The sequence below is a fragment of the Rhinolophus sinicus genome, linkage group LG11 (genome assembly GCF_036562045.2).
Source record: "Rhinolophus sinicus isolate RSC01 linkage group LG11, ASM3656204v1, whole genome shotgun sequence".
Taxonomy (NCBI): Eukaryota; Metazoa; Chordata; class Mammalia; order Chiroptera; family Rhinolophidae; genus Rhinolophus; species Rhinolophus sinicus.
In genome coordinates this window covers 3,972,371-3,994,676 of record NC_133760.1, presented here as the reverse complement: position 1 = coordinate 3,994,676, position 22,306 = coordinate 3,972,371, and the positions used below count along the sequence as shown (strand labels likewise).

The 22,306-nt window shown below is 41.5% G+C and overlaps 1 protein-coding gene across 1 annotated transcript; it reads left to right on the top strand.

Annotated features, from left to right (window-relative positions):
- The first annotated feature begins 393 nt into the window (after nt 1-393).
- Nucleotides 394-21,978, top strand: ZNF329 (zinc finger protein 329). The gene is made up of 3 exons (XM_019711610.2): nt 394-490; nt 2,273-2,402; nt 19,191-21,978. Exon 3 carries the CDS (start codon nt 19,211-19,213, stop codon nt 20,816-20,818), a length of 1,608 nt encoding a protein of 535 aa, XP_019567169.2. The 5' UTR covers nt 394-490; nt 2,273-2,402; nt 19,191-19,210; the 3' UTR covers nt 20,819-21,978.
- Nucleotides 21,979-22,306: the final 328 nt, after the last annotated feature.

Here is a 22,306-nt window from a genome sequence, read left to right as displayed (position 1 = left end):
CATATTTTTCTCAAAATAAAAAAAATTATGGTATGGAATTATTATACTTTGGCAAACTATTTAGTAAATAAAAATAAGGCCCTACAATAAAAATGGCATCGGATTAAAACCACAGGAGAAAATAAATATATTTGAGTCCATATGGATATCAATAACTAATTGAATGAGAAAATAAATGGGTAAGGGACAGCCTTCCAGGAAGCCTTGACTTGGCGACCCGCGCGGCCACCGGCGGAGGGGCTGGAGTCAAGGCCCACCCAGCAGAAGGAGAAGACTGAGAACATTCCGCGGGGAAGTGAGTCCAATCCCCCAGGCCAAAGAGTCCCTGACGCCCGCTGCTCTTGGCTGAGGAGAAAGGTCGGGAGCGCCCCCCTCACACCGCGCGGGGCGGGGCGGAAGCCGCGGCGTCTTCAGGGACTCGAACATCCGGGTCCTGGAGCGCACGCGCACTCGCCTGAATATGGGTGCCGCCGCCGCTTGCCGGCCAGAGGTGAGTCTCGCCGCACCTCTCGGCTTTTCGGTATCTCAGTTCATCCCGCGGAGCTGCGGGGCGCGGGGAGGGTCCGCCGGGTCCCCGTGGGTCGTGAGCGCGCGTTAGCGGGCGGGTTTCAGGAGGGCAGTGGATGCGATCGGCTCATAGGAGCGGCATCGGCCCGGGCCACGGCTGCCCTTGCTGGTGTGGACGCCCCTCAGCGAATGAGGACGGACCGGGAGTGTGACGATATCCTGCGGTTGTGGACGCCTCCTACCGCGGATGTGAACGTCCTCCGGTTTCCCTTTGTACCTTCACGTAGCTCAGTGGCTCCGCGCTCATATCAGCCCGCCCTGCTTCTGGGACCGTTTCGCCCGCCCATCCGGGTGTCCTGGCTGGGCCGCTGGGGCGACGCCGGCCTACCGTTCCTGGGATGGCCTGTGTCTGCCTCGCGGGTGTCGGGCCACTTGGCCTCATTGCACCTGGTGACCTCTAGCGTTTCCCGCTGAGTTCCGCAGGTGTTACATCACCTGTTTTTTTCTCACCAACGTAGTGTCTGCCAAGTCAGGTCTTGCTACAGTTCCCATTGAGGACCGCGTTTTTCCACCTGTTTAGTGGCCGTTTCGCTTTCCTCTTTCCTGGTTTAGTGGTTAATTTCCTTAGCTCCCCAATAGTACATGATAAAAGTTTGCATACACGTAGAAAAGTTGATATCCTTTTGCGACCTTAATACTGGCCCATTAAATCAGCTATACTTGCTATATCCCATATATTTCCCTCTGTCTATCCTTTTACTTATCCATTAAATGTTTTTTGGGGATACATTCAAATTAAGTGGCAATTATCACTGTGCTTCCCCCTCAGACCCTCACTATGTTTAACAGAGTTCAGCACTATTGCTTTTAAAAATTTTTGAGGCAATATTGACTAACAGTGAAATGCGCAGAACTTCATTGTACCCCTGGAGGAGTTTTGACAAATGCAACCCAAACCTTTTCAAAATTACCATCACCCCAGAAAGTTCCCTTATCCTTTTCCAATTAAAAAAAGTTTGGTTGTAAGGAACTTGGTCTTGTGAAAATGTTTTGAATACCAACTCATTGTTTTTTTTATCCCCTACAGCAAGTAGCTAGCTTCCTTCCCATTCTATTGTTTTTGCTCCCTTCCCACTCAGCTTTTTATTTTGAAAAGTTTCACACCTACAGAAAAGTTGCAGGAATAGTTCTATGAACAGTTGTAAAACCATCCAGATTCTTAAGTTAACAATCTGTCACATTAGCTTTATCTTTCTTTTCTTCCTGCCTCAAACACACATACACACACATACACACGTTCTCTTTTTATTTTAAACACACACACCAACAGTGTAAAAATTTGATTTTTCACATAATGATACTGTCTTGGGAGATCAGGGCAGGCTTCCCAAAGTGATCAAAAAATAGTTTGAGAGAACAGGAAAAAGGAGACTGGCTGGGCTTTTACTGTGATCAGAGAGTGGAGCTGGGATGAGGGTGGCCTTGCATTTGTTGGGGCTTGCATGAATTGAACTTCCTGCCAACGCCTAGGCTTGTTAGCTTACCTAGATGTGGGGTGAAAGGAGATGTGACAGTAGGTGGTGGTGAAGTGAGGAGTGGGGCTTGAAAGCTGTCAGCAATCAATCATCAGAAATGGAGTCAGATTCTATCACCATTGGTGGGTGACTTTGTTAGGACAGGACTAAAGTTGGTAGCAAACAATTTTTGTTTAAAAAAAAAAAGCATCATTTGAACAAGTAAAGTAAACATCTTGTGTGGTCCACAGAGATGGCGGGAACCATGCGGATGGGGTTGACGGCTGAGTTCTGGCAGCCACTGATGTCTGACATCCAGACATTGGGCCTAAGTGAATATCTCTACAGGGTAAGAGAGACTGGAGATAAAGCCCTTCGGAGGTGAGTGCCTGGGAATAGAATTCTACACAAACTTGTCCCATCCCTACTAAACTTACTTCTCTCTTGAAGTCTGAAGGTACCAGAAATGTAATAATACCAGGTGGGGTTTAGACCAATGGTTATGATCCTGACAGACTCAACACCTATTTATTTTTATATGAAGTTTTATTGAGATATAATTCACAAACCATATAATTCACCATCTTGAGGTATAAAATTCAGTGGATTTTAGTATATTCACTAGGTTGTGTATATCATCAATAACAATTTTAGAATAATTTCCTCATCTCACAAAAGAAGGTGTTTGCCCATTGGCAGTCACTCCCCATCTCCTCCATCCATCCCAGCCCTAGGCAATCACTAGTCTACCTTCTGTCTCTGCATTTGCCTATTCTAGACATTTCATATCAATGGCCATACACTATGTAGACCTTGGCTTCTTTCACTTAGCATAGTGTGTTCAAAGTTTATCTGTGCTGTGGCATGTGTCAGTACTTAGTTAATTTTTATGGATGAGTAATATTTTATTGCATGGATATACACATTTATCCATTCATCAGTTGATGGACATTTGAGTTACTTCCACTTTTTGGATATTATGAATGATGCTTCTGTGAACATTCATGTACAAGATTTTTTGTTTCTTTCTGTGGACATATGTTTTAATTTCTCTTGGATCACTACCTAAAAGTAAAAATGACTGTAGCCATCCTAGTGGCTGAGAAGTGGTAGCTCATTGTGGTTTTGATTTGCATTTTCCTGATGGCTAATGATGTTGATCATCTTTTCATTGTGCTTATTGGCCATTTGTATGTCTTTTTTGGAGAACTGCCTATTGACATCTTTTGCCCATTTATTAAATGAGTTATTGATCTTTTTATTATTGAGTTTGTAAGAGTTACTTATTCTGGATACCAGTGCCATATCAGATATATGATTTGCAAATATTTTATCCTATTATGTGTGTGTCTTTTCACTTTGTTAGTGATGTTATTTGAAGAACAGAAGGTTTTAATTTATGTATTTTTGGTCACTTGTAGTTTTTTGTTGTTTTTTCGCTCGTCATTTTCCTGCATTTTATTTATTATTGTTATTTTATTATTAGTAGTAGTAGTTTAAGGTGTACAAAACAATGTAATAGACATTTATACCCCTCACTAAGTGATAACCACTTCCCCCAATCTACTACCTCTCTGACATCGCATACAGCTGTTACATTTCCACTGTCTCTATTTCTTATGCTGTACTCCACTTATTGTGTGTATATATATGTGTATATATATATTAAATTATAGTTGATATTCATTATTCAGCTTCAGCTTCAGGGGTACAGCACAGTGATCAGGAATCTACACCATCCCTGAAGTGGTCTCCCTAATGACAAGTGTCCATAGGATACCCTACAAAATCTTTACATTATTGATTACATTCCCTAAACTGACTTTCGTATCCCTATGGCAATCTTCTGGTTATGGATTGTGCTTTCTAATCCCCACACCTTCTCCCTCATCCCCATCCCCCCTCCCATCTAGCAACCCTCAGTTTTTCCTCTGTATCTCTGAGACTATTTCTGATTAGTTTGTTCGTTTATTCTATTCTTTAGATTCCACATATAAGTCAGATCATATAATATTTGTCTTTCTCTGCCTGACTTATTTCACTTAGCGTAATGTTGTCTAGGTCCATCCATATCATTGCAAATGGTAAGATTTCATTCTTTATGGCCGAGTAATACTCCATTGTGTGAATGTACCACAATTTCCTGATCCAGTTATCTACCGATGGGCATTTTGGTTATTTCCATGTCTTGGCTATTCTGAATAGTGCTACAATAAACATAGGGGTGTTCATATAAATTTTTTCAAATTAGTGTTTTGGACTTCTCCGGATAGATACGTAGGAGTGGAATTGCTGGGTCATAAGGTAATTCCATTTCCAATTTTTTGAGATACCTCCATACTGATTTCTATAGTGGCTGCACCAATCTGCAATCCCAACAGCAGTGCACGAGGGATCCCTTTTCTCCACATCCTCGCCAGCACTTGTTGTTTGTTGATTTGTTGATGATAGCCAGTTTGATTGGGGAGAGGTGGTAGCTCATTGTGTTTTTTATTTGCATTTCTCTAATGATTGAGCATTTTTTCATGTCTGTTTGCCATCTGTATGTCCTCTTTAGAAAAATGCCTCTTCATGTCCTCTGTCCATTTTTTAATTAGGTTGTTTGTTTTTTTGGTGTTGAGTTGAATGAGCTTTTTAAATAAATTTTGGGTATTAACCCCTTATCCGATATATCATTATGATGAATATCTTCTCCCATTCAGTAGGATGCCTTTGGTTTTATTGATGGTGTCCTTTTCTGTGAAAAAACTTTTTTGATTGACGTGATCCCATATGTTTATTTTTTCTCTTATGTCCCTTGCCCGAGGGGATATATCCGTAAAAATATTATTCTGGGTAATGTCTGTAAACTTTCTTCCTATATTTTCTTCTAGGAGTTTTATGGTTTCAGATCTTACATTTAAGTCTTGAATCCATTTTGAAGTTATTCTTGTATATGGTGTAAGGAGGTGGTCCAGCTTCATTTTTTTGCATGTGTCTGTTCAGGTTTCCCAGCACCATTTATTGAATAGCCGTCTTTACCCCACTGTGTATTCTTGCTTCCGTTGTTGTAGATTAAATGACCATATAGACATGGATTTATTTCTGGGCTCTCTTTTTTTTTGTTTTTTTTTGTTAAACAGTTTATTGGGGAAGGGGCACAGGACTTTATTGGGGGAATAGTGTGTACTTCCAGGACTTTTTTCCAAATCAAGTTGTTGTCCTTTCAATCTTAGTTGTGGAGGGCGCAGCTCAGCTCCAGGTCCAGTTGCCATTGCTAGTTGCAGGGGACACAGCCCACCATCCCTTGCGGGAGTCGAACCGGCAACCTTGTGGTTGAGAGGATGCACTCCAACCAACTGAGCCATTCGGGAGCTCAGCGGCAGCTTAGCTCAAGGTGCTATGTTCAATCTTAGTTGCAGGGGGCGCTGCCCATCATCCCTTGCAGGACTCGAGGAATTGAACTGGCAACCTTGTGGTTGAGAGCCTGCGCTCCAACCAACTGAGCCATCCGGGAGGCAACTCAGCTCAAGGTGCCATGTTCAATCTTAGTTGCAGGGGGCAGAGCCCACCATCCCTTGCGGGACTCGAGGAGTTGAACTGGCAACCTTATGGTTGAGAGCCCACTGGCCCATGTGGGAATCGAACCGGCAGCCTTCGGAGTTAGGAGCATGGAGCTCTAACCACCTGAGCCACTGGGCTGGCCTTTTCAGGTTCTTTATTCTCTTCCATTGATCTATGTGCCTGTTTTTATGCCAGTACCATGCTGTTTTGATGACTAGCCTTGTAGTATAATTTGATGTCAGGTATCACGATACTTTCCACTTAGTTCTTATTTCTCAAGATTGCCAAGGCTATCCGGGGTCTTCTAAGGTTCCATATAAATTTTAAGATTATGTGTTCTATTTGTGTGAAAAATGTCCTTGATAGTTTGATAGGAATTGCGTTGACTCTGTATATTGCCTTAGGCAGTATGGACATTTTAACTCTATTCTTCCTATCCATGAGCATGGTATGTGTTTCCATCTATTTCTAACTAATTTCTCTTTTCAGTGACTTATAATTTTCTGAGTACAGGTCTTTTACTTCTCTGGTTAAATTTATTCCTAGGTATTTTATAGTCTGAAGCAATTGTAAATGGGACTGTTTTCTTAATTTCTCCTTCTGATAGTTTATTATTGGAATATACAAATGCAACTGATTTCTGAATATAAATTTTGTATCCTGCTACTTTACTAAATTCATTTATGAGTTCTAATAGTTTTTTTGTGCAGTCTTTGGGGTTCTCTATATAGAGTATCATGTCATCTGCAGGTATTGACAATTTTACTTCCTCCTTACCAATTTGGATGCCTTTTATTTCTTTTTCTTGTCTGTTTGCTGTGGATAGAACTTCCAGAACTATTTTGAATAGAAGTGGAGAAAGTGGGCAACCTTGCCTTGTTTCTGATTTTAAGGAGAATGGTTTTAGCTTTTCCCCATTGACTATGATGTTAGCTGTGGGTTTATAATATATGGCCTTTATTATGTTGAGATGTGGTCCCTCTGTTCCCACTTTCTTAATTGTTTTTATCATAAATGGCTGTTGGATTTTGTCAAAATGCTTTTTCTGCATCTATTGATATGATCATATGAGTTTTATTTTTCATTTTGTTAATGAGGTGTATCACATTAATTGATTTGTGGATGTTGAACCATCCTTGCATACCAAGAATCAATCCCACTTGATGATCATGGTGGATGATCTTTTTAATGTATTGATGAATTCTGTTTGCTAAATTTTGTTGAGGATTTTTTGCATCTGTGTTCATTAGGGATATAGTCCTGTAGTTCTATTTTTTTGTAATGTCTTTGTCTGATTTTGGGATCTGGGTGATAGTGGCCTCATAAAAAGTGTTTGGGACCCTTTCCTCCTTCTGGATTTTTTTGAATAGTTTGAGAACAGATGATAATTCTTTTTGAATGTTTTGTAAAATTCCCCTGTAAAGCCATCTGTTTCCAGGGCTTTTGTTTGTTGGGAGCTTGTTGATTCTGATTCAATTTTCCTGGTAGTAATCAGTCTATTCAGGTTTTCCATTTCTTCTTGAGTTAGCTTTGGAAAGTTGTGTGATTTTAGAAAATTATCCATTTCTTCCAGATTGTCTAATTTGTTGGCATATAGCTGCTCATAATAATTTCTTATAATTCTTTGTATTTCTGTGGTGTCTGTTGTCACTTCTCTTTCATTTATGATTTTATTAATTTGGGTTTTCTCTCTCTTTTTTTTATTAATCTGGCTAAGCGTTTGTCGATTTTGTTTATCTTCTCGAATAACCAGCTCTTGGTTTCACTGATCTTTTGCATTGCTTTTTTTTTTTTTTTTTTAAATTTCTATTTCATTTATTTCCAATCTGATCTTTATTGTCTCCTTCCCTGTACTCTCGTTGGGCTTATTTTGCTGTTCTTTTTCCAGATCCCTTAAGTGTAAGGATAAACTGTTGATTTGTGATTTTTGTTGTTTCTTTAGGTAGGCCTGCACTGCTATGAATTTCCCTCTTAGGACTGCTTTCACTGCATCCCATAGATTTTGGGTCCTTGTGTTTTCATTTTTGGTTGTCTCCAGATATCTTTTGATTTCTTCCTTGATCTCATTGTTGACCCATTCATTATTTAGTAACATGTTATTCAGCCTCCACATATTTGTGTGTCTTCCAGTTTTTTCTTGTAATTGATTTCTAATTTGATAGCACTGTGGTCAGAGAAGACACTTGATATGATTTTAGTTTTCTTGAATTTATTGAGACTTATTTTGTGGCCTAACATGTGGTCTATCTTGGAAAATGTTCCATGTGTGCTTGAGAAGAGTGTGTATTCTTCAGCTTTTGGGTGAAATGCTCTGAAAGTATTGATTAAATCCAACTGGTCCAATGTGTCATTTAAGCCCACTGTTTGCATCTGGAGGACCTGTCCACTATTGTCAGGGGTGTGTTGAAGTCTCCTACTACCATTTTCCCAAAAAATAAGACCTACCCAGACAATCAACTGTAATGCGTCTTTTGGAGCAAAAATTAACATAAGACCCCATCTTATGTTACTGTAATATAAGTCCGGGTCTTATAATGTAACGTAACGTACCACTGGGTCTCGTATTAATTTTTGCTTCAGAAGAGGCATTAGAGCTGATTGTCTGGCTAGGTCTTATTTTCGGGGGAAACATGGTATGATAGTATTATTGTTGATCTCTGTCTTTATGTCAGTCAATATCTGTTTTATATATTTAGGGGCTCCTATGTTGGGTGCATAGATATTTACTAGGGTTATGTCCTCTTGTTGGATTGATCCCTTTATTATTATATAGTGCCCCTCTTTGTCTTTTAATATAGTCTTCATTTTTAAAGTCTGTTTTGTCAGATATAAGTATTGCTACTCCAGTTTTTTTCTCATTTCTATTTGCATGAAATATCTTACTCCAGCCCTTCACTTTCAGCCTGTGTGTGTCTTTGATCTGAGGTGAGTCTCTTGTACACAGCATATGCAAGGGTCTTGTTTCCGTATCCACTCAGCCACCCTGTGTCTTTTGATTGGAACATTTAATCCATTTACATTTAAAGTGATTATTGATAGGTACATAGTTATTGCCATTTTATTATTTGTATTTCTGGTCTTCATTAGTTAGATTGTTTTCATCTTTCTTCTGTTTACAGAAGCCTTTTTAACATTTCCTGCAATGCTGGTTTGGTGGTAATGAATTCCTTTAGCTTATTCTTTTCTGGGAAGCCCTTTATCTCTCCTTCAATTTTAAATGAGTCTTGCTGGATAAAGCAACCTAGGATGTAGACCTTTGTTTTTCATCACTTTGAATATCTGCTGCCACTCCCTTCTTGCCTGCAAAGTTTCTGTAGAAAGTCAGCTGATGGTCTTATGGGAGCACCTTTGTAAGTAACTCACTGCCTGTCTCTTGCTGCTTTTAGGATTCTCTTTGTCTTTAACCTTTGCTGTTTTAACTATAATGTGTCTTGGTGTGGGCCTGTTTGGGTTCATCTTGGTTGGAACTCTCTGCACTTCCTGGGCTTGTATGTCTATTTCCTTCACCAGATTCTGGAAGTTTTCGGTCATTATTACTTCAAATATGTTTTCGATCCCTTGCTCCCTCTCTTCACCTTCTGGTATTCCTATGATGCGCGTGTTGTTACGATTGATGTTATCCCACAGGTCTCTTAAACCATTTTCATTGTTCTTCATTCCTTTTTCTTTTTGTTGTTCCGCTTGGGTGATCTCTGCTAACCTGTCTTCTAAATGGCTGATTCGATCCTCTGTCTCATCTGACGTGCTGGTAATTTCTTCAGGTGTCTTCTTTATTTCAGTTATTGAATTCTTTAGTTCTAACTGGTTGTTCTTATGATTTCTCTATCCTTCTTTATGTCGTCACTAAGCTCCTTAAACATTCTTATCATCAGTGTTCTAAACTCTGTCTCTGATAGGTTGGTTACCTCTATTTCATTTTGTTCCAATTCTGGAGGTTTCTTCTGTTCTTTTATTTGGGACATGTTTCTTTGTTTTCCCATTCTGGCTGACTCTCTGTGTTTGCTTTGATGTATTAGCTAGATCCCCGAGGGTTCTCTGTCTTTGCTGGGTGACCTTATGTAGTATGTATCCTTTATATTTGAGTTGCTCCACTTCCCTATTCTGTGCATGTGCTCCAGAGGTGACCCTTGTGTTGCGTGTATTCTCCTGTTAAAGTTGAGCTTTAATTGCTTTTGGCTTGTCAGTAGGTGGGATTGACTCCTAGGCTGACTAGTTGTGAGAATTGGCTCTGTCCACAGTGGATGAGGTACTGTGTGATGGTTGACCCCTCAGATGAGGCTTGACCCCTATGGGCTCTTGTGCCTGTAGAGAATTCCCTCTGGGTGTGTCACTTGTAGGTCAAAACCGGTCATCCTCTGGTTTGGTCTGGAGTTGGGCTGTGGGTCTGTCGAATCTTGTGTCTCTTGGGCTGGGCCCTGGTGTAGGACAATTTCAGAACAAAACAAATCAGCAAGCACAACAACAACAACAAAAAAAAAACCAAATACACTCACATGTAAAAACAACTGATAACCAACACTAAACACGGGCAAAAATACACACAAAAAAATCAAGACAGAAAAATGGAAAGGGAAGAAAAGTAGGGCAAGGAAAAGAAAAAAGAGAAAGGGGAAAATGTGTGTGTGGGAATACGTGTGTGTGGGAATATGTGTGTGTGTGTATATATGTATATATATACACATATATACATATATATATATAAAAATGATAGCAATACTTAAAAAAAAAAAGCAGCGCCAGTGTTGGCTTAAGCCCACCAAGCTATCTCCAGGTTGTCCTCTGCTGTACAAAGACTCCTCTGCATCTTGTGGAGGCAGAGCCAGCCACCTGGTGCCCAGAGTGACCCTTGCACTGCAGTTGTAGATGTGTGGGGCTGTGGGGTATGGTTGGTAGTTTTTACAAAGTCAGGGCAGTTTCTGCTCTCACCTTCACATAAGCGCCCTGAGTGCACCACAGCCAGCCACTGGGAGGTGGGTTTTTTCCCTGTGCCCAGGTCTCCCGAGTTTTAGGGCACTTCTTCCTTGTTGGGGTGGGGAGGGGGTGTGGAGGGCTCGAGATTGCTGAGCTGCCTCTGCCACCTGCTGCTGACCCCTGTGTGTGCCTGTGCAGCAGTAATTGCCTTGCTGGGAGCCGCCCAGAAAAGGTGGGGGCTGGGGAAGGAGGAGACTTCTGTCTATGTCTGGACTCTTCCCTAGGTCATAGCTGCAAACTAGATTTTTCCAGCTCCTGAGTGCTACAGCTCCTCTGTAATCTGACACTACTCCTCAGTTCAGGGACCAGCTTGAGACTCTGGAAGGGCTGGGATAGGATTGCTGGGGGAGCGTGAGGGGAGGGGCCCAGGTATGGCGTTTGTTTTTTGTCTGACCTAGGGCCCAGCTGGAGGTCTCAGCTGAGGTTACTGCCTCAAATGCTGGATACATTGCTCTCTCGGCAGGAGAGATCAGCTATGAGACCCAGGGAAAGAGCCCACCGCCTGGCTCTTGTGATTTCTGGTTTGTGTCCTGGGGCCCCCGTGTCTCCACACCACTCCCTTCACTCTTCCCCTGCTCGCCCGATTTGCACACTTTCAAGTAATCCTTGTGTGAGTCTCTTAGCTGTTCTGTGTGATGAGCAGACAGCCCTTTGATGGGTTATACATAGATGTTCAATTTGTGGTAAGTTCTGGAGAACTTAAGAAGCCCACCATTCCTGTGACATCACTCACATGGTCACTTGAGGTTTTGATGTACCCAAGTTTTTGAAGATTAACACCTATGTTTTTTTTAGGAGTTTTGTAATTTTAGTTCTTATATTTAGGTCTGTTATCCATTTTGAGTTAATATTTGTGTAATGCTCACTCTTTATGATCAAGTTTGCAATGTGCCTTTTACCATACTGAAAGGAATTTTATAGATAATATTACATATCCCCATAACTTAAAAAATTCTAAAGTTCTGTGTGCACATAAAGAATCAATAAAAGGGGCTGGCCCAGTGGCTCAGGTGGTTGGTGCTCTGTGCTCCTAACTCCAAAGGCTGCCAGTTCGATTCCCACGTGGGCCAGTGGGCTCTCAACCACAAGGTTGCCGGTTCAACAACTCGAGTCCTGCAAGGGATGGTGAGCTCTGCCCCCGGCAAATAAGATTGAACATGGCACCTTGAGCTGAGCTGCCACTGAGCTCCCAGATGGCTCAATTGGTTGGAATGCATCCTCTCAACCACAAGGTTGCTGGTTCGACTCCCACAAGGGATGGTGGGCTGTGCTCCCCACAACTAGCAACAGCAACTGGACCTGGAGCTGAGCTGTACCCTCCACAACTAAGACTGAAAGGACAACAACTTGAAGCTGAACGGCACCCTCCACAACTAAGATTGAGAGGACAACTTGACTTGGAAAAAGAAAAATCCTGGAAGTACACACTGTTCCCCAATAAAGTCCTGCTCCCCTTCCCCAGTAAAACAAAAAAATCTTAAAAAAAAAAAAAATCAATAAAAGGAAAGGCATTTGTATTAAAATATGTATTTCTATAGGAAGCAGTCTGGTGTGCTGGAGACTGTAGGTTTGGATTAAGAGAAATAGAACATTCGGAATTCATTGTCTTCAATGAAATTGAATGAAGCAAGGTATTGGTGGATGTTTCTGGAACAGTGAGTGTTGAGGAAGTGGACCCAGACCAGGTATATTAAATAGGAAAGGAAGAAAGACAGTGCCTTTGAAACAGGTTCTAGGCACTTACACAGTAAGGCAGCCCATGTTGTGAGGATGAGCTGGGTTTTGTCCCCAGGCAAAGGGTCAGTCACCCCCTGTGTTATGACTTGGAACAGCATCAGGACAGTTTATCACAGAAAGTTCTCCAGACCTGCGGTCTCAGCATGGGCTGGGGTAACATTCAGTGTGTAGAAAGCCTTGGAGACCACCTTCTTCAGTGACCATGAGGAAGAGAAGGACAGGCTGGGCAAAATGAGTAATGCTGGGGCTTGAGAGAAGTGGTTTGGTGGACACCCGAGCACAGGATCAGAGAAAGGGGGGGAAACAGCACACCCCAAAAATATGTGAACAACATGGCGATGAATTTTTTTACAACAAAACTTTTGTATCATTGTGTTGCTAAAAATAGTAACACACAAATATGTTTGAGGGCAATAAGACAGTTTTGAAACAACCTTAATAAAATTCAGTGTGTTCCTGCACTGAATGCCCTGATTTAATACTGTGTCCCCCAAGTCTGTGCCCTCCTGTATGCAGGTGACCACGTATTATCATGGATGTTATCTCATGATGACATCCACGCCCCCATTGACTGAGGGTATAGTTGGAACAGCCACTTTCATCAAGGAGAGAGATGCAGAGTAGGGAATAAGTTTATGAATTCAGGGCAGTATCTAGATTTCCTTTTAGCTTCCCTCTCCTAAATGAGTTTTATAACACATGTAGTATTGTTCTGTTCTGAAACACTCCAGGTTGATAACCTTCAGGGACTTTGGGACACAGGATGGTCAAGAATCTTGTGGGGCAGTCCAGGCATGGTAGCAAATCTGCCTGCTCAGCCCAGGCTCTCAGCTGCTAGCATCTTTGACAACCTAATACCTCCACAGATTTCCAGATGCCCCCAGGGGATACTGCAAAGGTCAAGAGCTGCATGTCAGGCTGGAGTGATGCCAGCGTCACTGGCATTGTTCTTGAAGATATAATTTTACTTATTACAGCTTTATTGAGATAAAATTCATATACCATATAATTCACCCATTCAAAGTGCATAATTCAGTAGTTTTTAGTATATGCACAGTTTTGCAGCCATCATCACTACGTAATTCCAAAACATTTTCATCAGCCCAAGAAGCAACCCTATACCCCATTAGCAGTCATTCCTCATTTCCCCCTTTCTCCCAGCTCCTGGCAATTGACTTTCAGTTTTTATGGAATTACAGTACCTATCTGGATATCATATAAATGGGATCGTACAATATGTAGTCCTTTGTGTCTGAGTTTTTTCACTGAGCATAACGTTTTTAAGGTTCATTTATGTTTTTGAAACGTATTAGAATATTCAGATGTGTGGATTTCTATATTTTGTTTATCCAGTCATCAGTTGATAGACATTTATTTGGATTGTTTCTACTTTTGTTTGTCATGAATAGTGCTGCTATAATTTGTAATTCATGTATAAGTTTATTTGTACACGTATGTTTGGATTTTTCTTGAGTAGATATCTAGGAGTGCAATTGCTGGGTCAGAGAAACAGACTGCTTTAACTTTTCGAGAAACAGACTGCTTTCCAAAGCAGCTGTACCATTTTACATTCCCACCAACTGTGTGAGGGTTCCAGTTTCTCCACATCCTCACAACACTTATTCCTGTTTTGTTTTGTTTTTCTTATATAGGCCAACTAGTGGGTGTGAAGTGGTATCTCACTGTGGTTTTGATTAGCATTTATCTAATGACTAATGATACTGATGATCTTTTTATGTGCTTTTATATATTCTATGTATAAGTCCTTTATCAGATGTGCTTTGCAAATATATTCTCCCACTTGGTGGGTCACCACTTTCTTAGTGGTGTATGAGTCTTAATTCAATAAGGGGAGTATCTATTGTAGATGAAATGGACATTCCCTTGGCTCCTCAACGCCCGTTCCCTCCATACCTTCATATCAGAACTTTGGTAGGTGGCTTGCCAGGATATTTTAATGTTTTTACTTCCAGAATATGTTGTCTAAAAAATGTCTCTAGGTGGTATCATCCTGTATATGTGTGACTTACCTCATTTCTCTTAAGTGCACACATGCATCCTCCCTCTACAGACCTGTAGGGAGGTGCTCTATCTCTTATTTTCACAGGCCATGTGGGTATGGTGGCAGGGCAGCCTCAGGAGGCCTCTTCAGTAGGAGCTTCCAGGAGTGAACAACCGGCCCCTCCACATCACTGTTGAATGCTGTGAACATAGCAGGCATCTGAGGTCTTAGCCTTCGCTTCAAAGTGAACAGTCCTTATGCTCCCTCATTAGGTGTGATGTTTATCTTATTCCCTGTGTTCCTAGTTGTTAAGAATTTTCACCATGAATCGGCGCTGTCTTTAAAGTACTTTCTGAATTTATTGACATAGAGTAAAGGGGTCTACTAGTTTAGTCTGAGAGCATTTTGATCATTAGTCTGGATGAGATTTCCTCAAATTAGTACATTATGAACTTACTGAGATAGGGTGCAGGGAGCTGTCTTCTACTTTTATCTGAAAATATGGGGAATTGTATCAATAGATGTTCCACAAGTCCTTGCATTCCTAGGATAAACCCAGCATTGCTGTTTTGGTAACATTTTACTGTTTCTTAGTTACATCCCTTTGCATAACTAATAGCACTTATGTGTGCCTCTTCTCTTTTTTAATGATCACGCTTGCCAAAGGCATGTCTATTTCATGTCTTTTCAAAAAACAGTCTTTTGGTTTTCTTCATCTTCTTGGCTGTTTCCTTTTCAGTTTCTGTAATTTCTGCTCTTACCTTTATTATCCCTTACCTTCCACCTGCTGTTGGTTTATTCCATGATTCTTTCCCTTAAGTCTTAAGTTGAACCGTGAGCTCACTAACTTTCAGTCTTCTTTTTTTAGTGTATGCATTAAAGACTAACACTTTCCACCTGGGAACTATGTTAGCTGCATCCTGTTTTGAGATGTACTATTTCCATCATTGTTCAGTTCTAGGTGTTTTTTTAATTTCTGCCAAGATTTCTCTTTGATCTCTGAATTACTGAGAAATACATTTTCATGTTTACAAATAAATTGGGGTTTCTTTTCTTCTTTTCTTTCTGTTACTGGTTTTTTTAACTTGACCACATTTGTTGTCAAGAGGCTGTGGTCTGTGTCATGCTGTGGTCTGGTCTTTATTGAACTTGTTCTTTGGCCTAGTTTTATGGCCCACGTTAGCAAATGTCCCACATGTGCTTGGAAAGTGTCTGGCTTTACTTGGTACTTCATGAAGTACTAAATGAAGACATTTAGCTATGTGATCAGACTGGCTAATTACATTCTCTCCTGCTTATCTCTATTCAGGTTTTCTGAATTTCCATTTCTTAAAGAGGTTCATTAAAACCTCCCAAGATGGTTGAATTTGCTGGCTTCGATTTGTAATGCTGCCTGACATTGCTCTGTGTTTGAGGCATTGTGTCCATGTAGACATCTTTGACATTGTTATATTGTCATTATCATACATGAAATTTATCATCGATTAGCAAAGAGCCATAAAATCTTTGTGTGGTTAGCATTTATCTCTTCCAAATTTTTACATTTGTCTTTTGTGTCCTTTTGCTTTATGTATGTCTATTACAGACTCAATTTTTTTTTAATGCAGTGTGACACGGTGTCTATCTGGCTTGTCAAGGCAATTTACATTTATTGTTACTGATGGTATTCTATTTTATACTTTTTTTTTAACCTGTCCTTTCTGGGCTTTCCTCTACCTTCTTCTGGATTTATCAGTCTATCTATTTCTCTCTCTTTCTTTCTTTCTTTCTTTCTTGATGGTACTCTATTTTATACTTTCTATTTAACCTATCCTTTCTGGGCTTTCCCCCCTTACTACTTTCTTTTGTCCTTCCTTCTTTCTTTCCTTCCTTCCTTCTTCCCTCCTACAACAGGGTTTTTCCACTTCAGCACTGTTGACATTTGGGGCTGGATCATTCTATGTTGTGAGGAGCTGTCCTGTGTATTAGAGGATGTTTATGAGGTATGATCAAGCAATATGGTGAATGTTTAAATAAAAAACAAAATTGTTACAGTAAAAGACACATTGCCATCAATCCCCCTTAAAACACTCGCCCTCGTTTTGAACACACTTATCCCATCGTTCTTGCCACTTTCTGAAGCAGTTCTGGAAGTCCTTTTTCACGTCTTTAGTTGTGCTGTTGTGATTGCCTCGATGTCCTGAATCATTTTGACTTTGGGGAAGAGCCAGAAGTTGCTGGGTGCCAGATCTAGTAAATAAGGTGGATGAGGACACACGGTAATGTTTGTATTTGACAAATTGCCGTATACCAGAAGTGATGTGTGACATGGAGTGTTGTCATGATGGAGGATAATTTACAGCTGCACTTTAAAACACACATTGTGTCAATAGTACTCACACCTGACTGACTGCACTGAACAAGTGGAAACTTGTTACACACTGTTACTACATTTCACTGCACTGCTTCCCATATTGAAGATCCCTGCCTTTCCGTTGGATGGAACTCGGCAGCAGAATTCACCTTTTTTTTTTTTTTTTTTTTTTTATCACAATTACTGTGTCACACATCGCTTCTGGTATGGCAATTTCTGTCAAATAAAAAATTACAGTGTGTCCTTACCCACCTTATTCACCGGATCTGGCACTGCGCAACTTCTGGCTCTTCCCCAAAATAAAAATGACCACAAAAGGAAAACGTTTTGAATTGATTCAGGACATCGAGGCAGCCACTACAGTGCAACTAAGGAGACTCACAAAAGAGGACTTCCAGAACTGCTTCAGAAAGTGGCAAGAAAGTGATAACTGTGTTGGAAGTGGGGTGGGGGGGTGGGGAAGTATCTTGAGGGGGGTTAATGGCAATGTGTCTTTTACTGTAATAAATTTCTTTATTTAAACATTCACCATATTTTTTTTTTATCACACTTTATGGCAGCATCCTTGGCCTCCACCCCCTAGATGCCAGTGGTAGTGCCCTCCACCCCAGGCATGACAACCAAAAATGTCTCCAGACATTCCAAAGTGTCCTTTGGGGGGTAAAACTGTCCCTGGTTGAAAACCACTGCTCTGTGGGCTTAGAAGTTTTACACGACATTTATTTTATTCCTGACTTGACCAGGTCTCACATGAATCATGAAAAATATGACAACGTCAGGACACTTAAGTTTGTTACCCCTTTCCCACCTCACAGGACACTGTTACCTGGTGTTTTAGTCCATCCCACTGTTAACTGCTGCATTCTACGTGGCCAGTGCAGGATTTGATTTAAGTACACATTCATCATTTCTTTTTCTTTCCATTCCTTTCTTCTGGGTTCTTCATGAAGAACAACTCTAATTGTTTTGGTGAGTGTCCTCGGGTAAACTCTTGCTTTTGCTTTGCTGAAGCTGTCGTTTATCTTACCCTCACTCTTGAACATTAACATGTATGAGTTTGTTTCTCTCAGCACTTTGAAAGTAACCTCCCATTATCTGTGGGTTTCTGTTTTCCTATTAAGGGGTCCATAATGATATTCTCATTCCGTCACCAGTGGTCTATCTTCTTCCTAATGGCCTCTAAGATCATCTCCTTGGTGTAGACCAGTGTCCACTTGGGACTCGTGTTTCTTGAGCCCGACATGCCTACCAATTCAGTTGCTGGATGGAGGGAGGTGCCCATTTTATGTTTTGACGGCTCCTAACAAATCAGCTCGCCAAGCGGGCTGACCACTCTGCATGCTGCCAGCTCCCTTCCTGCATGCCTGCCCAAGCTTTACATCAGCACACATTGTTTTACTCATGAAATTTACATATTTTGTGTTCTTAAAGTTGCAGTTTGTAATTGCCTGAACAACAGTGGAAATGAGCAGATATTCATATTTTCAGGACATTTCTGTCTTTGTGAAGTGGCCTGCCTCTCTGTATCCTTTACCTGTTTTTTTCTATTTTGTGCTGTTCTGTAAAAATTCTTTATAGATCTTGGGCTATATTTCTTTGTCTCTTTTATATTTTATAAATTGTCTCTCCACCTGCCACTTGTATTTTGACTATTAGGTTTTCTGTTGTGAAAATTTTTGATGTTGACTCAAAGTTGTTAATCCTGGTCTATATTGTTTTTGCTTGTTAAACTTTGTGAATCAAGGACTGCCCCATTCGTGAAGGTATCCCACATGTTTTTAGACTTTGATTTTATGTTAAGGTCTTTATCCACTTGGAATTTTGGAATATTTTTTTCTGAGGTAGGTGTCTAATTTCATTTTATCTAAAAAATATATGGACAGACAGTTGTCTTGATATCATGAAGTCAAACGGGTGGGAGGGTGGTTAGAAGATTGATAACGGCGATGACATTGGTAGCCACTTACAGAGGACTGTCCATTCCCCAGCTAAGAGCCAGCCTCAGCTGTGATCTGACTCATAGTAACCCTCCAGGGCAGTCACTGGCAGATCTAGGTCTTTCGGATCTTCCAGGTCATGGAGCCTGTGCTGCCTCCCATCTGTGAAGGCAGAACTCTGACCACAAAGCTGGGATGGGAACTGCTCATTCAGCACCATTGTACACACGTTGTGAAATCAAGGCTTTGAAAATGAGTGCTGGTGGTTGTAAGGGCAGCAGGTGACGGGGACTAGCATACAATGGCCAAGACGGTGTTCCACTGTGAGCAGTGATACCTGGCCTCTGGTCTCCCATGTTGCAGGCTAATCTTGTTGGTGATATTTACCCCCAGTGCTGTCCCTCCTGCCTGTTCTCTCGGGGAATAAAAATGCTGTATGGCTCTCTGAACCAGTTCTCGCCTCCATCCCTTGAATCTCACTTTATCTTTTTCCTGTACAGGTGTGAATTTGAGAAAGGAAACAAGTGAAAATACACACCCATACTCCTGGCCTGTCATAGTTTTTCATTCCTCTTCCAGACAGTTTCATGTACTGAAGTCTGTCTTTTTCATTCTTTACTTTTCAGCCTGGGACACGTGATTGAAAATGACAGCTCAGAATATTCCTGAGGAAGAACTACCCTGTGACGTGGAAATGGAAGGATTTCCAAGAGAGGGTCCCCATGTCTCCATTCTAGGTGACAGTTGGGACTGTAAGAACTGGGAGGGGCATCTGAGGGAATCAGCTTTAACTCAGGAGAAGCCAAGGGCTCGGGAAGCAGTTTGTGAATATCCTGGACTTGTGGGGCCTTTGAGTGCAAGTTCAAACCTTCCTCCATCTCGGAGTGTTCCTACAACAAATGGTTTCCATATACGTAACTCAGAGGTCAGAAGTTTGCATTGTGACCCAGCTTTACAAAGTTGTCAGAAAGGTTGTGTATCTAAGAGAGCCAATGACTCCTGTGGGAAAGCCTTCAACCGTTCCATGGAAGTTATTCAACTTGGAAGAAATCAGATGAGAGAGAAACCCTCCAAATATCCTGAAAGTGTTAAGCCTTTCAACCATTTTACCCCTCTTGGTGAAAAAAAAACAGCAAGAGGGAAGAAACTGTGTGAAGGCAAGGACTTTGGGGACATCTTTACCCTGAGTTCATCTCTTAATGAAAATAAGAGGAGTCACCCTGGAGAGAAGCTGTACAAATGTACTGAATGTGGCAAATGCTTTAAACGGAACTCTTCTCTTGTTCTGCATCACCGAACTCACACTGGAGAGAAACCTTATACCTGTAACGAGTGTGGAAAGTCCTTCTCCAAAAACTACAACCTGATTGTACATCAAAGAATCCACACAGGAGAGAAGCCCTACAAATGCAGTAAATGTGGGAAAGCCTTCAGCGATGGGTCAGCTCTGACACAGCACCAGAGAATTCACACCGGGGAGAAACCTTACGAATGTCTAGAATGTGGAAAAACCTTCAACCGCAACTCATCCCTCATTTTGCATCAAAGAACTCATACAGGGGAAAAACCATACAGATGTAACGAGTGTGGGAAGCCTTTCACAGACATCTCCCACCTAACTGTGCATCTCAGAATCCACACTGGGGAGAAGCCCTACGAATGTAGCAAGTGTGGAAAGGCTTTCCGAGATGGCTCGTACCTCACACAGCACGAGAGGACCCATACTGGAGAGAAGCCCTTTGAATGTATGGAGTGTGGGAAAACCTTCAACCGAAACTCTCACCTCATTGTGCATCAGAAAATCCACTCTGGGGAGAAGCCCTACGAGTGTAAAGAGTGTGGGAAGACTTTCATTGAGAGCGCATACCTCATTAGGCACCAGAGAATTCATACTGGTGAGAAGCCCTATGGCTGTGACCAGTGTCAGAAACTTTTCAGGAACATTGCTGGCCTCATCCGGCACCAGAGGACTCATACTGGCGAGAAGCCCTACGAGTGTAGTCAGTGTGGTAAAGCTTTCAGGGACAGCTCCTGTCTGACCAAGCACCAGAGAGTTCACACTAAGGAGACCCCGTACCAGTGTCCAGAGTGTGGAAAGTCCTTCAAGCAGAACTCTCACCTGGTGGTACATCAAAGACTCCACAGCAGGGAGGGTCCCAGCCAGTGTCCTCAGTGTGGGAAAACATTCAGGAGGAGCTCGGCCTTCATCCGACATCAAAGAACACACTCTGAAGAGCAACCCATGGAAACATAATGAATGTGGGCTGCACTCATCTCCCAAATGCTCTCCAAAACCTGTGTGAAGGAAGGATCCTTTTGACTCCTCCCTGTCAGTACAAAATAATTTTTTTTTTTAAGGAAAATAGTCACCTCCAGTCCCACCCCCTGAGATATTCATCATTAATATTCTGGTGACCATCCTTTCACTACTCTCTTTACATCTACATAATTTAGCATGGATGGGTTCAAATTACACACATGATTTTTAAATATAGAAATTTATTTTTAAGTATTTCTGTCACCTATCCAGTGAATTGATGAATGCGAGATACTTCTTAGCTATACTATTAAGTCGATACCTTAGGGAACTCCTGGAGGGACTACAGGATGTTAAGAAATGTGGAAAAGGCTTCAGGGATAATCAGCCTGTACCAAATGGGATACACTGGAAGAAAACCTGTGCATGACAGGAAGGCACTTTCCTGAGGACATCCAGCTGCTCTGGCGTCCGTGTGCATAAACTGGGAAGAATCTGTGAATATGTTTGTAACTAATCGGTATGAGCAGTCCTTTCATCTGGAGCGTCTGTCTTATCTCACATAAGCAAACTCTTACCAGAATTGTGTGATCAGTGAGAAAAGCTTTCGGCAGGAGCTCCTGCTGTCTTTTCTGTACCAGCAAAGACATGCTGGTGAGAGCTCCCACAGTGCACCACCCCACAGTAGCCACAGAATTAGAGTGGATTGCTATTAGAATGTATTTCTGTGTCACAGTTCTGCTAGGTGCTCAGGACTCATTCCAGAAGGGACACTTGGATGAGGACGTTGCTTGTGAATGAACAGTAACATTTTTCCTCTTAAGAAAAAACTGAAGCAGGCTCATACTAAGATGGAAAGGGTTGCTGTTGAGAAATGTGATGCACTGCTTTAGTTGTTGAAAGAGAAAATACTGAGTTGTTATGTTTACCTTGTCTCCTCCAGTATTGTTCACTTAGGAAACTTCTAATTTGTTCCATGCTGAACCAAAAGTATAAAGATTTTGTTGCCATATTGAAATGTTTGTAATATGGCAGGCAACAAGAAGAAAGGCACAAACTAGAAGATGTGCTGTTATGACAGACACGTGAAGGTATTGCATGTGTCGCTGTAGAGTGGACATTGATTATGGAGAAATAAATGTGGTTTTCTTACGGGATTGCGGTTGTGTATGATTTTTTTTTTGTCTATTACAAGTCATGCGTTGTTGCTATCGTAATTTGATAAGGAATAAAAAGGTGAAGCCAAAAAGATGAATTTTGGATTTCTTTGGAACTTTTTTACCAGATGGGGTTAGATCAGGGTCACAGGGCAACCGTGAACATGGATGGGGGATGACTGGGCAAAATATTTCTGCAGTCAGAATGTCTCATAGCACAAGGCATCAGTCATTTCCTTCTTTGGGACTTGGATTATGAGGGGCTGTCTCTGGAGGAGAGGGTGGGCTCCGGGAGGCTACAGAGTTCTGGGATGACTTGGGAGTGTCC